Genomic DNA, 16,162 nt, shown 5'->3' with positions numbered 1-16,162 from the left:
CCACAGGGACTAGAGGAGAAATGTCAGGCTCCCTCCACACCTCTAGAGGAGCTTCTCAGGGGACCCTGACACAAATATCACTGCCCCGCCAGCACAGCATGGTCTGGTACATACAAATATGCAGCTATCTCACAAACAAGAGTGGTATGCTCTATCTTCATGTATATACAGTTCATTCAAAATTATTATTATTACAATGTTGTCTTTTATTTCAGGTGCGAATATGTCAGATCAGTACGCACATTTCAAAATCAGTGAAGGTCCAAATAGAAAGGTGTTGAATTACAGGAGCTGGAGACTGTATCTTTTTGAACTCATATTTTCCAACCCACTTCCCAGGATCCCCTTTTTGCTCCCCGGTCTCCTACCAGAAGTCTATCATCTACGAGAGAGGACACACTAGTTCTTGAGTGTGTGCCTAAAGCAAAAGCAAAAACAGGTAGCCTCAAAAATTGTCAACAGCAATCTGATCAATAGAAGAATCTGAAAACAAAGTCTGCCACAAGAACTTTTACATTTGTTTGGTTTTTGAAAGTGATTTTAAGATTGAATAAAAGAAAAACTGAAGTACTAAAACCTGGAGACCCAAGATGGCTACTCAAAGGGCTGAGGACAAGATAAGATGGCAGCCCAGGGGGCTTTAGCAGGCAGGCCTTTTTCTAATGAGCATAAATCCTGCCTGGGTGCCGAATGAGCTTTCCAGCAAAAAGGTTACAAAAAAAAGACAAGCCCCCAGAGCTACCTTGTGGGAGCCTTGGTATTGAAACAAGGGAAAGTAATTTCCTTTTCTACCCTCCTACATACACATATAGTTTGAACTGTAAGTAAAATATACCCAGCTTCAAGGGGCTGGGTATATTTTTGCAATTAGTTCAAACATTCTGGAGGAATGCAAAATGTGGCCAAATGTAACCATCACTTGAGTCCTTGCCCTCAAGCATGGGCAATAGAGCCTGTGCTAGAGATTTGTAGCCAGTGGGGATGCGGGCCAAATTGGCAAGAGAAGAAAATGCTCTCCTGAAAAAATATTTGACCAATTCCAGAGGGTCAACCCAGCCAGAGTGTGGGATTGGAGGGTGCAGCCAGGCATTGGTCGTGCAGTGACCTTCACCTGGAAAGAACTCAAGATGCTTTCTGCCTCTCTCAGTCCTTGCTGCACTTTCCAAGGGTATTTTTGGACAGCAAGGCTAAAGTTTGATCGTTTACACCTGAGCATAAAACAAGTGTATTTCTGGAGGAAAGTGTTTGTTATACGTCTCACCAAGAAGACAAAGAAATACTGTAGGCTGAAATACTGTAGTATGACTGCACAGGAATAATTGTCTTGGATTCAAGCAGAGTCCAATTATTTCCTCAAAGCCTGCTGTCTTGGAACACAGCAGAGAAATAGAACTAGACGTGACAGGAGGCATCGATAGTGTAAAATCTGGATAAAATGGTCAGGGGAGAAGTATGTAAGGCAACAGCTACAGTCCCTTTAAGGTGACCTTGAACATGGCACTAACCCTAAATGTTCCAGTAAAGGTGCTTAAATACTGCAGAAAACATGGTTGAAATGGGCAGTCCAACTCTTACTAGGCATGTTAGCATTAATGTGAAGCAGGATGTTGTCTCAAAAGACTTGCTCAGCAAGTCTTCTCCATATAAATAAAAACTGCTTGGTGGACTGTGATACCTAAACGCCTCCCCAACTCATGCTGCTGCTTGTGCTTGATTTGCCTTTTTAAGTTCCAGTGTAGGGGGTGAAAGAGGATAAAGTTAGAAGAATAGCATTAGAAGTGTGGAAAAAAAAAAAAAAAGTTTAGCATAAATAGAAGCAGAACATAGGGAACAAGTGGCAAAAGAGGACAAGGGTGAGGGGGAGAGCAGGGGATGCATGCATTTTGTAAAATAGTTTAAATGTGCCATCTGCTTCAAGGAGAGTGGGTGGGCTTTTGGGGCTTTGCAAGACACTTACCAAAGGTTTCTGAAAATGACAATGCAACAGGAAAGTAAATAGAAAAAGAGGAAGAACAACATAGTTCATTTTAGGTTGAGGTTAAAGTTCCTGCCACGCAATAATTAGAGGGACTCCAGTTTAGTTGGGTCTTATGTAACATAAATTCTATTTACAATTTAAAGTTCTACTGAGAGGCATTTATTTTGTGAAAAATCAGATTAACCATTTTTGGTGTAACTTGTGAAACATCAAATATTTTGTTTTATATTTCAGTCATATTTGTTGGTTTAATGTTAATTTTTTATTTTTAACTTGTGTTATGGGTCAAACCAAATGAAAAGTGTTGAAGACTCTGCGATGTGAGACACATCTGAGTTTCAGACACAAATACAGACAAAACACATATATAAGAGAGAGAGAGAGAGAGAGAGACAACAAAACAGCATTCTGTTCAGTTAGACAGGACACACAATGACAGTTGACAAAATCATGAAACAGATAAAGACGGATGATACAGAGCTTCAACAACAGACAGGAAGCTGAATGTATCTGACCATCATTCAGAGAGGCTCAAAACTCACAAAGCCTTATTGACAAAGTTGACAGTTAACCCAATTTTGAGAGCAACTGGTCTTTTGTGATGTGATTACATACAACCTAAGAAGTCAGCTTGTCAGCTTCCAAATGTATCTGTAATCTGTATCCTACATAGTAAAGTTTCAATGCAATTTTAGCAATTTTAAATATTTTCTGCTTAAGTTGCATGATCCTACTTTCTACAATACTACCCAAGTACTGCAGTACCACAATGACTACATACAGCTGCATAACTGCCAACCTTTGATATCACAATCATCATTGTGAAATCACATCATGTTATCATCACTGTTAACACACTGTACATGGCAAGATAAATTAAATGACAGTAATGATACAATAAATACAATAACTTCAGTTGGCCATTGTTTAGTAACTGCTCAAAAACCCTGAGTGTAAAACATGTTCCACTTTTTTTTGGGTGATATTAGACTAATACTTGGCAATGGTATTATTAGTAGGGTAAAACTGTAATATCCTTACAACCTAGGTACAGGGAATCTGAATAGTTAAGGGTACCCTGTGGAGTTTTGGACCACTAGTAGTGCTAAAAATGCTTTGTTTCATGAGCAAGCAAATGCACCAACATGTGTCTTAGACCTCAAGGATACACATAGTACATTTTGGTGGAAAACACTGAAGGTAAACAACTTTAGTTTGCTCATATTAAAACACCAAAGTTCACCTTTAAGGTTCAAGGCCTAAATTGTTTTTTGGAGAAGGCTGAACGTGAAAAAAAATGAGCATGTAGATGAAAACGTTAATGTTCAAGCTCTCTTTCAAAGAGTCCCTTGTGGATGCTCTTAGTCCTCAAACTAAAGTCAAAAGCACTGGCTGACAGCCTTCTCCAAAGCACCTACAGTAAGGGCAACCCAGCATTCCCAGAGGAGCTCCTCGGGCCTCTATGAACCAAGAAACAGAGTTTTCAGTAGGTTTTACATCATTTCAGAGAGAGCAAATTGTCCCACATATGTTGATAGCAGGTTTTGCTTTGAAATCTTAAAAGTCAAATGTCTGCCTAAAAAGTAAGTTAGATATAAAACAGCTAAATTATTAGCATCTTAAGGAGCTTAGGGCATAAGTAATACAATGAAAAATTGATTATTTTGCGTTTACAGCTCATGAGGACCACAACTGGGGCAAGGACTTAATGGCAACACACTCTACCTTCAGTGGTGTCTACACTGATTTACGTTTGCAGCAACAAATCAAATACAAGTCATTGGATTTTTCGAACGGTGACAAATTATCAATCTAAAATATATACCCCTTATTGCCCAGTGAAACTCCAGGGTCTGCACTTAATTAGTAATAATAAGTATTATAATATATATTATAATAATATATAATAAGTATTTGCTTTACTACAACTCTCACTGGGATTTAATCAATGGGAACAAGAAAACATGTCCACCACTGACTGTGTCAGTAGAATGTGGACCTTGCCCTAATTGTCTACAATGACACACTTCTGGGTTGCTGTGAATCATTTGACATCATTCCATATTGTTGCACTCTTAAATGTAATGTATTGTGAACACATTTTTGGGATGATGACCCAGGGTTATAACAACCTGGTCAGAGGTGAAGCCACAGTAGCTTCAAAGCACATAAACAGCCCTAATTATTGCCACAAAATGCCCTGTGAAATCAAACAAGTGCTTAAGTTAGTAAGAGGAAAAAAAGACAGCAACATTTTGCTTGGGCTTTCCTTACCTGAGCGTAGCTGTTTGATCCGCCCATTACTTGCATTGGGGTAAATGGGCAGGAAGTCTTTGAACCAGGTGATTTCTGGGTCAGGGTTGCCACTGGCGGCACAGAGCATAGTGGCTGTTCGAGTGCGCTCCACGACTTTGAGTTGAGGGCCCATGTCAATGTTAGGGAAGCCTGGTGGGAGTAGATCCTCTGTGAAAAGAACAGGAAAAGAAGAAGCATAAATCCTCTCCCTTGCATAGTCAGCTTTGATTACTTCAAAAAAGTTCCCATTCAAAGTAGTTAGTTGTAATCTTTGTCCATACAATTTAATTGAGAATAAAATAGCGATTTATCTAAATAAATAGGAGAAAATAAATGATTGTATTGCAGTGATTTTATCCATGTTTTTTGAGAAGAGGATCTTTGGAACTGTATTTTTTGCTGCCACACGTAGGACTTGACTCAGTGACATTTTAAAACTATTGCTAGCTGTGTCATGTGATTTTTGTAGCAATAAGAGACTTTTTGTGTATGTTCTACCTGCCTTTGTAATGCATTTGAAATTTTATATTAATGTAATAGAAAACAAAATGGGGACCGGTAAAGGTTAAATATGAGGACAAAATTAATTTTAGATAGGTAAATGGTAACTTTTCATGAATAAATTCATGTTTTAATATATTTTGATAGTGTCCATGTTGACTTAAATCTTCAAATCATACAATCTCATTCACATATCCTTTCTATAGTGTAAAATTAAAATTAATTTTTCCTTATGGATAGTAAGACTTGAATTAACATGTAAATTAAATTGCATTAAGAATCTGGCTCTCCCTAAAGGCTGCGTTGAGGCATCAGAGAGATTTATGAATGAAGACCAGGAAAAAAATAGCATTGTGGTTTCTTTCTCAGATTTTTAAAGAAGTCATCAGGTAGCCAGGTACTCACAGACTGCATTCCCTCTATCAACTAGCGTATCCATTAAGAAGAATGTGTCTTAATAATATACCTTTAAGGAAGACACAGACTTTCTGCACATATTCACAGTTTAACAAGTAGTCAATACATGACTTTAAATGCAAATAGAGGATCAGAGGGTGAGACAACAGAGTGAAAGGTAAAACCAGACCGAAAGCCTGGTAATCCGAGTGATTTCTTTTTCTAGTTTCCCCATGTTCAGAGGAATAAATGACAATCTGATCCAATTTGAGGTTACATAGTTGGTTGAGACACACTATAAGCACGAATAGCACAGGACCGAATACCAATTGGTTGGATTTCACTCTGCTATCAAAGGCACAAGCCAGGTTTGTTTAAAGGGTAAGATTGAAGCCTCTTTGACTGTCGTTATTGCACCCCTTATTCAAGAACCATCACACTAGCCAACAAAGATTGTGGTATGCATGCAGCTAATACTCATGCATGATTGAGCAATTTTTCACTGTTAAGAGTTGCCAGTCTAGTGTGCTCTGTGGTCATTGTTCTCCTTATGCAGACTCCTCGCTCTCTTTGGGCAATTAGTCCCATGGGTCAAATTGCTTGACATTTACCCTGACTGGAGCCAGAACAGTGACTCATTCTTAGATGGTGAGAACCGAAGGGGAAGCACCCTGAGCTGTATTATAATATGCATCAGAGTCCCAAGGCCTATTGGCAATAGAGAAAAGATTGACTGAACTTCCTGGCCAATGGCACAGCAGAGGTCACTGTTCTTCTGGAGAGCCAATAACTTCATGTCCACTCTGCAGACATCATGTTGGTGTCGTTGACACCCAGGACACGCTAAATTAAAGGAAATTAGGACACACTAAATTGAGCTGCAGAATCTGAAAGCAGGGTTGGAAAAATTAAGAATAAAAATAAATTAAAGCAAGGTTGATCTTTCTACCTTTAATCCTATTCTATATTACATTGACCTCTTACACAAATAAGACTGTGAGCAATGACGTCTTGGTGGATTCTCATTTTAAGTCACGTCAGTTAAGCATTTCATATTAGAAGGATTGCAAAATATGAAATATGATTTTATATTTTTGTACTAGCTTACATAATGAATTAGCCCAAAAACGTTTTAAATCTTTCAAAAAAATACTCAGCAAGATAACACCTTTGTGTTGTTTTGTCGCACTGCAACATTGTGCACTGGGTTTGGAGAGTGGCGAGTTTATAGGTTTTCACATTGTCAAATATAGAATCTTGTAAAATAAATGAAAAACAGGGGAACAATGTCCAAACTAACTCCAGACAGGTTACTAACTTAGGCTGACATCAACAGAGCAAGATTAATATTTCAATGCTAGGTTCACAGGAGTACAAGCAGTTACACTGGTTTAGGCTCCATGCTGTATCCTCTTCATCAATTATTAATGATCACCCTTGTATAATCTCTTTATACCAAGTTCCCCTGGAGCTTAGAAAAGCACTAGCAAGCCTACACGTCACTTTAGAAACTCCAGAACAAGACAGAGCAATATGTTCTCACAAACTCTGTGTTCTGTGTGTCATCATTGATCTATGTTTAAGATGGCATAAAAGGTGCTGCACACTCATACCCCTCTAGCTAGTTCTGTCTGTGAAGGTTAGGTCTGGCCTGCTTTTTGGGTGTAACATCTAATGTATTTGATGTTGCCGAGGCCTATCTGTGCTTTGCAACACATTAACTCTGTCTTCATGGTATGAAAACAGTAGACAGTGGCCTGCACAAACTACAGTAATGAAGCTGAAAACTGGATTTGAGACTAATGAAATTAGGCAATTGACAGAGGGAATCTGCCTGAAGGAGCAAGGGAGGGCATAACAAGGTGGGCAAACAAACCAACCAACCAAAACCGAAGTAAACAAGAATAAGGGATGGTGGAGGGAGAGATGATGTTATCGTTACAGCTGCTCTGACCTGATACAGCGCTGGCAGCCCTTCCTGAATAAACGGCATGTTTGCTGGTTACTTACTTACCCCAGGAATATAATCCGATACCATCTTTCCCCCTGAAGCTTACAGGGTCCGCTGATAAAGGCGACCATGCAAAAATAAATAGATCACTCATCGAGGGAGTGTTACTTCGGGGTTAGCCAGCCTGACTGTGAAAGTGAAAAGGCAACCAATGACATGGGCTGATAGTATCCTAGAATTCCCAAAGGGCCAGTCACCCATAATGGTTTAGCAATTTCATTTCTATGATGTGTAGTAGGGGTTCTTAGTGATGATGCATCTAAACAGGCCAAACAGAATGGACATTTGTGCACTACTGGTGAATGACAAAGTCACTGTTTATTTTGCTGGGGGGCAGTCTTTGTCACTTAGGCCAACAATCATACTACTACAGAGGCATGAGACACATGGTGCAGTTACACCCGGCAGTGTGCCAATACTTCTTAACGTACCATACCACTTTTTAATAGTTTTGGTTAATCTCACAGACACACACAACATATTCATTCACATTCAATTTCCGTAATCACATTGTAAATGCTAAAGCTAAACTATGAACAACAAAACAAACTATCTAACTAACTAACTAACTATCTAATTGAGCATTCTCTGATGATCATCTTCCTGATATAAAAACAAGCTTCACAAAAGAAAACAACATATATCTGAATATTCCATTTGTCCAATTGTTTCAAGAGACAATTTGGGAGCGCTTTTAGAGAATCTTAATTTCACAATTTTTCCAACCATTCTCCTTTGTTGGGCTACCTTGTCGGAAAATGCTGATGGTTTGCATTTTTTTGGTAGCACAGTTTGGTCCTGATCACTGCTGTGATGTATAGCACTCAGGCAGCAGTGGCAAAGGCTTTTCAATTGCACCACTGAGACCACTTCAGAACATAATCAGATGATCACAAGATGACTATTTAGGAGGATTAAGTTTCAACGAGTGCAACCTTCACTCAGTGCATAAGTTAATTGGAGTAGGCTTTCAAGAGTATATGTCCACTCCATGCAACAGCTGGCTTGCTCAGCATGACACCGAAGCTAAGCCTCAAACAGGCTAGTTGACCTTATCTAGATTTTGATTTTTGTAATTCTCTTTGTTTTGTTTTTGAGTTGGCTTGAGTGCCATTTGACTGCCATAATTATCCATAATTGTCTTTAATTTTGCTTCAAAATTTAATATCATTACACAAGTGACAGGTGCAAAGCCTTTAATCAGCCTCTGGTTAGCTTAGCCACTGACCAGCTGGTAATCTGTGAATTCATGCCAGCTGTTGCTTTCTGCTTTCTCTCATGCTAAGTGTGGCCCTCTTAAAAGATTTATCTTTTAGTCTAATTTAACTGTCTCGTCTAATCCCATTTCCAGTGATTCACTGCTAACAAACAAAACATCTCTTTTTAGTAAATCTCAGTCTGGTATAGTCATACGTAACTGTACCAGAGTTCTACAGCTCTATTCAAAAAGGGTGTGTGAATAAACATTTCATTTAGTAGGCATTTCTTCCAACATACGTACATTATAAGTTTACTTATGAATCATTGGTCCTGGTGAGGAATTTAAGTATAACCTTTGAACTCCTACTACTATTATACATGGCAGCATAGTAAGCAAGTATTCACCACGTTTTGCAAATACAATGTACTACTGCCTAATAAAATGTACTTTACAGCACTATGAATAGTACGGCCACCTGTGGGCTCTACTCAATGAGCACATAGCCTTGGCACCTATCAGTTTCAGTGCTCTTTACCCACCGACCAACACAATGCTGCTATTATGCTTTACCTAATTAGCCATTGTGTTAGGGTTTTAATACAATGGCTTAACTGAACCACTAACCTAGGCAGGGTTAGTCCTGAGCCTTGGTCAGGAAATTATCAGGTGAATGGATCTTTATATTATTATAGTGCATATGTCTACCATTTTCATTTGATGTCAAACCTCTGACATAGTGGCTTCAAAAGTGCTGGTTCTGAGCAATCAATTATTTCATAGAGAGGAGATAGCTACAGTAAGAGAGAGAGGGGAAGAAGGGTAAAATCTTACTGACTAGGACTGCAGCAAATGCCGTGGGGTGCTCCACCGTCCCCCGAACCCATTACTCATATTATTATTTTCACTTACTGAAATGATTTAATTTCATCAGCAGCGTAATCAGGTTAACTGATTACCCAGCGCCACAGCATAGAGACACAGGCTTTAAGCAGGTCTGTGCATTAATACCACAGAGGGGCTGCTGGGGGAGAGAAGGGGTGAGAGCAAGGGAAATGAAGAGTAAGAGAGAGAGAGAAAGAGTTTAAGATTAGAAGCTACAAAAGAGAGGATGATATACTGGAGGAGGATGATGACTACCGATGGCCTGCTCTCTTTCACACACAGATGTTTACTAATGGGCACACCCAGCTGCTTGGAATCAAGACAATGTAGTACAGCTGGGGGTACAAATGAATTTTTGAAAGTCTATTTTCTAGAATGCACATGTGCATGAATTTGGTTCAGGCCCCATTAAATGGTCAGCATAGAACACCATAGTTCCCCCATATTGTCCCCATAATAGTTGAGTCAACAAGGTTCTTTCTCAAATGTGGATCCAATTTTTGAGTCTTAATGGTTATAATTTCAGTAACCTGATAAGCTTGACTACCAGCCAGAGACCGAACCAGAATCAAGTAAAAGTTTCTTAACTATGTGTATGTTCAGGACCATACACTTGTGGTTTATGTTGTAAAAGAGTTCTTGTTTTTGTCTGCACTTGGTTGTGCTGTAAAGTGAAGCAACTACAAGACACCAACTATTGAAAATAATCCATGAAAAAGGTGTAAGCTTCTGGTTTTCATTCCATACAAACAGCACACTGATCTGCTTAATTTAGAAGCTTTTATTAGTTGTTGTTGAAAGTACTGTAGGTGATTTGTGTTGATGGTATGCAGCCAAGTGTATATCTTCCTCCAAACCAAATGGAAGAACATTCTGTAATTTCCCTATCTTTATTGCATCTCTCCATAACATTCCACATATAACCAATGGGACCCCTATTGAATTGTTTGAGAAATATACAAAGGAAGACAGGGGAACAGTGACACAGAAAGATCCAGGGACAGAGAAGAATAGCAACACAGGGGAAATCTAATCACAGTGTCTCTGGGCCCAGCACCGATAGCCCTCTCTGGATAGCCATCTCAGCTAAATAATGGTTATTATACAGCGAGCACTCAACCTCTACCCCCCTGCTCTGTTCCCAGAAAGACGTCTGATGTCCCATTGGTATTCTCCACACCTAGTGCATCTAGCCACCAAGGGCAACATTTACATCCAAATCAGCAAATACAACCCGAGAGAAATAGACTGAAATACCAGATAATAGGAAGTAAAAGGGGCAGAGCAAAAGAGTGACAAAGAAAGAGAGAGAGAGTGATACACAGAAATACTGAAAAGGGTGAAAGGGGCATTGGAAGTAAGGAAGAAGTTTGCAGCATTATTGCACTGCAAAATTATTTTACCGCCTCAGCTTTCTGACCATATGAAGACCCCGCAGACTAAACCATCTATTTGCTTTAGGTTTACTTGTTGAAGTTGTATAAGCATTTTTCAGTTTACCCTTAGAGTTTAAGGTAACTGGTGGTTGACTGTTTGCCCTGTAGGTCTCTCAGGCTTAGAAAAAATTAATTAAAAAAATCTAAATATGCGTGTAAATATGTGTGTGTGAGTGACAAGAACTTTAGTCTGGCATTTAAACCAACTGTTCTGACTGTTGGTGGTTTGCAAACACTTTCCACACCACCTCCAATTGTGAATGCAGCCCATATTAGGCCACATTCATAAAGCTATCATCACCACTGAGATAAACAGCAAGTAGACAGCTTGTTTGCCAAAGAAAGACAATGAGAGCAACCCACAGGGGATATTTTGCAGAACAAATGGCTGACTACTACAGGTAGCAGCTATGACCACAGTTTCATCAATGTGAAAGCCATGTGAAAGCCAAGGTAATTGAAGAAGAGAGGAACCCATGTCAAATACCAGGAACCATGCTATGTAAAGAAAAGCCTGTTTATAGACAGCACAAGGCAGGAAACATAATGTTACCCTTAGGCTGAACAGGGTAATAGTAGGGCATCATTCCCTGCCCATTATGGGCAAAGTATGGAACTCAGGTTTTGTCCGTAAAACAGTAGAGGCTGATATATTTGGTCTGCAAGGATTCACATATTTTGTGTGTGTTCTGAAACAATAACGGCTTGCTGCTTTAAATAATACTATGTTTTATCTTATACATAAGACCCAGAATATATAAACTCACACACAACGTGGCTGATACATTTTCAAATAAACACACTGCTGCTGCAGTCAGTGTTTCTGAAAGTGAACAATGCACATACCTAGCCTAATACGATAATGATACTGGCCTGAGTAGCTCAGAGTCCCAGTTACTTTCTTGTGGTGAAGATGCACAGTTAAAATTTCCTTGTATACAATTTAAATAATAAAAAAAAGATACTTTGTTAATCTGAGAGAGTTTACAGAAAACTACATTTGTCACTAAATCACAGTGTTATGTCTACCCTATATGAATAGTCATGTGTCCCCTTGTGCTACTTTGTTCAAAATGAAGATTGGCGTCATAACGATATATTACTTTCATTAGAACTCATTAAGCTGCACTGAATTTTTTTTTAATTTTCATTTAATTTTCACTCATTTAATGTAGGAAAAAAACATCTTTATTTTGGGAGTGATTTTTATGACTTTATCCAAGCATGTTTTGTCTTGTGAGAAGGCTTTCCCATAAAATTTCTCCATGACCGACAGACATGCTGCTGTCTGTGTCCCACATTGTAATATTAAATAATTGGAGCCAGGGTCCAGTTTCGATAAAAAAACAAACATAGGATACAAGCTGTGTCCCTGATATGGTGAGCCACCGTCGTAGACACAGGACAGACAAGAGAGAGGAGTGATTGTCTAGGACAGCTTTAAAAATCCCCTGCCTGCGAGGAGAAGAGGCAGAGAAAGAAAAAAAAAACATAAAAAGGAAAAAAAGAGAAAAGAAATTCTGTTTATCTGTCTCAACCGTTGAAAGTTTATAGAATTCCTTCCCTCTCCCTCTCTCTCTTCTCTCTTGTCAGGCTCCTGAGGCGTCTGGGGTAAGACAGGCAAACTCCAGGGGAGACAGGGGATGAGGCCACGGCCATTAAAGGAAAAGCCTCACGGTAGAGAAACGTCAACCAGTCACGTCTGGTTTGCTGGCGGGTGGCTTTGAGTGTGTGTTTCTTTAAGTATGTGTGCACATGTGTTTGTGATGGTGGGACTGTGTGTGGAGGCACAGTGGGCACCTTGAAACCTGATGTCAGTTTAAAACACAGTGTGAGCGGCAATTCTGCACAAGTCTATCAAAATGGACTTTTCTGGTTCCATTGTCAGAGTTGAGAGTTGTAGAGAACCTAATGGATGCCATCTCATAAAGTTACAAGAACAGCTCAGCTTTATTCTGTTAATATACAACCTCCAACCAAAGTAGATTAAATCATGGTTTGAGTAATGGAGTGTATAGCCCTTTTCAGGCATGCACTCCACATGCAATTTTGTAGTCAGGTAGATTTTCTTAAAAATGGCTTTCAAAATCTGTCTTTTAAGTACCTAGTAGTATCACTACATCCAATGCAACCATATTACCAGATACAGCATGTTCAATTCTATAGTGTTCTTAGACATTTATGAACAAATCTATTCATATGGTATATTACATGGAAATATAACTGGATGTACGGTGCTCTTCTTCAGTCAGCGGTGTATGCATTTTTACAATTAATCATCATTTCACACTCAGAATTAAATTATATGTGTTAATTATAAAAGTGCTGTGACTGAGCCAATGTCTGGTTGAGAGACATGTTTTCTTAAGGGATTTCCCCCTGCAGAGTGTAGGGAAATAAATGGGAGCTAAATAAGAGACAAAACTTCTAAACTTTTTTAGTACAACTTTTTTTTAATAACTAAAGTGGCTCTGATTGTGTCAGACGATGTAACTAGGCAGCATAACTTGATGTCATAGCTTATTAATGAGGACATTGATCAGAGAGCGTTCTGGGGGGTGCTTTGACAGCTAATTGAAGCTCATCCATAAGTTTGGTAATGAAGTTGGGAGTCTTTCCACAGCAAAATAAGTTTTTTTAATTCATCATTTAAACAGCTTGTGTAATATCCGAGAACACTCCTCTTCTATTGTGTCAATATTTTACAACTCATCACCATTCTTCGGCATTGCCTCCACTGTGGGAAAAAAATAATCTATTGTCATGTGTGGACAAAAGTCAACATTTATTCCTATATGGAAGACCTAAATGCTGGAACCCCTGCTTAAACAGGGGGTAAACAGGGTTTTATATGTGTGACAATCAAGAAGTAGTATTTCTGACGTGTGGAGCAAAGGCCTCTCTAAGCTCTCCAAACAACTTTGAGCCAAAACAACAGATTTGAGAAGAGCTACTGCATTTCTGCCAAAGCAACTAATCTAACCCAGACAAATACCAAAACCTGAAAACAAAGAGTGACAATAATTGCAAAAGGATTTGAAGGGAGGTGGATGTGTGGGGCTGAAGTGTGAGGTCATGGTCTGGGTGGGCCATTAGCTTTGTCTACTAAGCTACTAACCACAGGTTTGGAGCCACTTTTTGTGAGCAGAACGAGCATTGTGATTATGGGGTGGATGGAAAAATTAGGGCCAGTCAGAAGACTGCCAGGTAAATGCCTAATCTCACTTTGAGAGGTGGAGATGGCAAGCGGACATGGAAATGAGGGTCACAAAGTATGTGGGCCTTCACCACGGAGAGAAGACTTGGCGTGTCAAAATAAGTCACTTTAAAAAGATGAAAAGACTGAAAGGCTGTAGGAATAATGCTGATAAGCTGGGTAACAAGCAGGACTGTTAAGAGGAAAAGTGGACAACAGAGGATCTTAGCTGCAATGTCAACATAATATCTTCCTGTAAAGAAGCGTTTGACAGAGAACTTGGTAAATGATAAAAATGTCTACATGTAGTAAAAGGAACCTCTAAAAAATAACAAAACAAATGAAAACATAGAGCACATAGTGTACCGAAGAAAGAAAAAAATCCCCTTCAGCTGTAACAACCTAATGATGTCCCCATTCACACAGAGATGGGATGCATAAATGAAACTCCATGTATTTCAAAAGAAGGATGTGACAGAAAATGAGGGTTCATGGGTTTGTTGGCAGAAGAGAAAGACGGAATAGACGTGAGACGTAGACGTCCAGAGAAGTGGAGTTGCCCTTTAAAAGCCGAGGAGCAAGCAATATATATATATATATATATATATATATATATATATATATATATATATATATATATATATATATATGAAATAATAACATTTAACAGCTGTGGTCAAATCCAGTAGAATCTGGGCTGCACTCCAGAACACAAGCTTTGTAATCATGAATGAGTCCTGGATAGCATCTTCCAACTGGCCTCTCTCAGACTGTTAGTTCTCCATTCGTCCACCTTAGTTCTTACTAAGAACTTCAATGATCTAACAATAATTATAAGTCACAACTCTTAAGTTTTAGAAGATCTGAATATTTGTTCTTGATTTTGCATTGTATTGTATACCTGGTTTCAGACTTTTTACACATATAATCCTGCGGTTAAACTTGCAATCCAACTTTTACCACAGGAAGTGTAGGTATGGGACTTGCAAAGCATGCACTATAAGTCTTTTTAAGCATGGAAATCCTGCAGGGTCCCCAGCACGACCTCCGCGTTGTATGAATTCAGTCACCTGGGCTGGTGGCTCGTGTATATGCATGAGGCTGGTGGTCCGGGCCATATCCCTTTGCTCTTCTTTATGCATGAGTTGGGCCACTCCAAAGGTCGTCACTCACACCATTTTCACAGAAAGCCCCTCCCAAATCGTATTCCCCGCCTAAGTACGAAGCACCTACACTAACCTATCATTATTAGGGCCCGAGCGCCGACAGGCGGCGAAGGCCCTATTGGAACTGAAGGAATTATTATTATTCTTTCTTTCTTTCTTTCTTTCTTTCTTTCTTTCTTTCTTTCTTTCTTTCTTTCTTTTTCCGTCAAATGAATTGCTTTTTTGGAGGACTTATCACATTCAAAAACTCACCAAATTTGGCGGTCGCATCAAGTCTGGTGAAAATGTACGTATTTTAATGGTTTCGGGAATAGGCGCACAAAAATGGCTCTCTAGCGCCACCTACAATATTATGAAAATTCAGCCCCTGCACTGCGTTTATCGTAGACTCACGAAACTTGCTACACATATGTATCATGGCAGGGGGGACATACAACTCCATGGTACCCAACCCCTTAACCCAACAGGAAGTCCGCCATTTTGTTTTGAATGTGCAAAATTAGTGTGATTTTGGCCATTTACACATGTCGTACTTTAACGAACTCCTCCTAGAGCTTTCGTCCGATCATCTTCAAACTTGGTGTGTGTCATCTTAACATGTTAACGATGAAAAGTTATTAAAAGAAAAACTTTTCGTCATAGGGCGTGGCCGTGGCGGGGCGGCCATTTTGTGCGTTTCGCCACCGAAACAGGAAATGGGTGTAACTTGAGCGTACGTTATCCGATTAGCTCGAAACTTTCCACGATTCCTCAGAGTCCGCCCCTGACGACATCTAAACGCCGCTATTGGCTCAAAGTCATAGCGCCCCCTAGTGGCATAAGGAAATACGCCTAAAAGACAAGGTGCTATACTTTAACGAACTCCTCCTAGAGATTTCATCCGATCAACTTCAAACTTGGTGTGTAACATCTTAACATGTTAATGATGAAAAGTTATTAAAAGAAAAACTTTTCGTCATACGGTGTGGGCGTGGCATGGCGGCCATTTTGGGTGTTTACCGATGACAGTGAAAGTGCCTGTGACTACAGTGAACGTTGTCGTATCTGTTTCAAACTTTTCAGGATTCATCAGAGTCCAGGCCTGACGACATCTATATGCC

The 16,162-nt window shown here is 39.4% G+C and overlaps 1 protein-coding gene across 18 annotated transcripts in view; it reads right to left on the bottom strand.

Annotated features, from left to right (window-relative positions):
* Positions 1–16,162, bottom strand: part of ptprsa (protein tyrosine phosphatase receptor type Sa) — a 230,675-nt gene that overhangs the window by 84,707 nt on the left and 129,806 nt on the right. For 10 of the 18 annotated variants that reach the window (XM_034882191.1, XM_034882194.1, XM_034882196.1 and 7 more), the window contains 2 exons: positions 4,253–4,441; positions 1,958–1,966 (listed from right to left, as the gene is read on the bottom strand). In XM_034882191.1, the coding sequence (XP_034738082.1) occupies positions 1,958–1,966; positions 4,253–4,441 (198 nt within the window). The remainder of the gene's footprint in view (positions 1–1,957; positions 1,967–4,252; positions 4,442–16,162) is intronic. The other 8 variants (XM_034882195.1, XM_034882197.1, XM_034882200.1 and 5 more) reach the window with 1 other exon arrangement.

The sequence above is a fragment of the Etheostoma cragini genome, chromosome 9, assembly GCF_013103735.1.
Source record: "Etheostoma cragini isolate CJK2018 chromosome 9, CSU_Ecrag_1.0, whole genome shotgun sequence".
Taxonomy (NCBI): Eukaryota; Metazoa; Chordata; class Actinopteri; order Perciformes; family Percidae; genus Etheostoma; species Etheostoma cragini.
The sequence above is the reverse complement of the archived record's forward strand: the minus strand, read 5'-3'. Positions and strand labels throughout refer to the sequence as shown.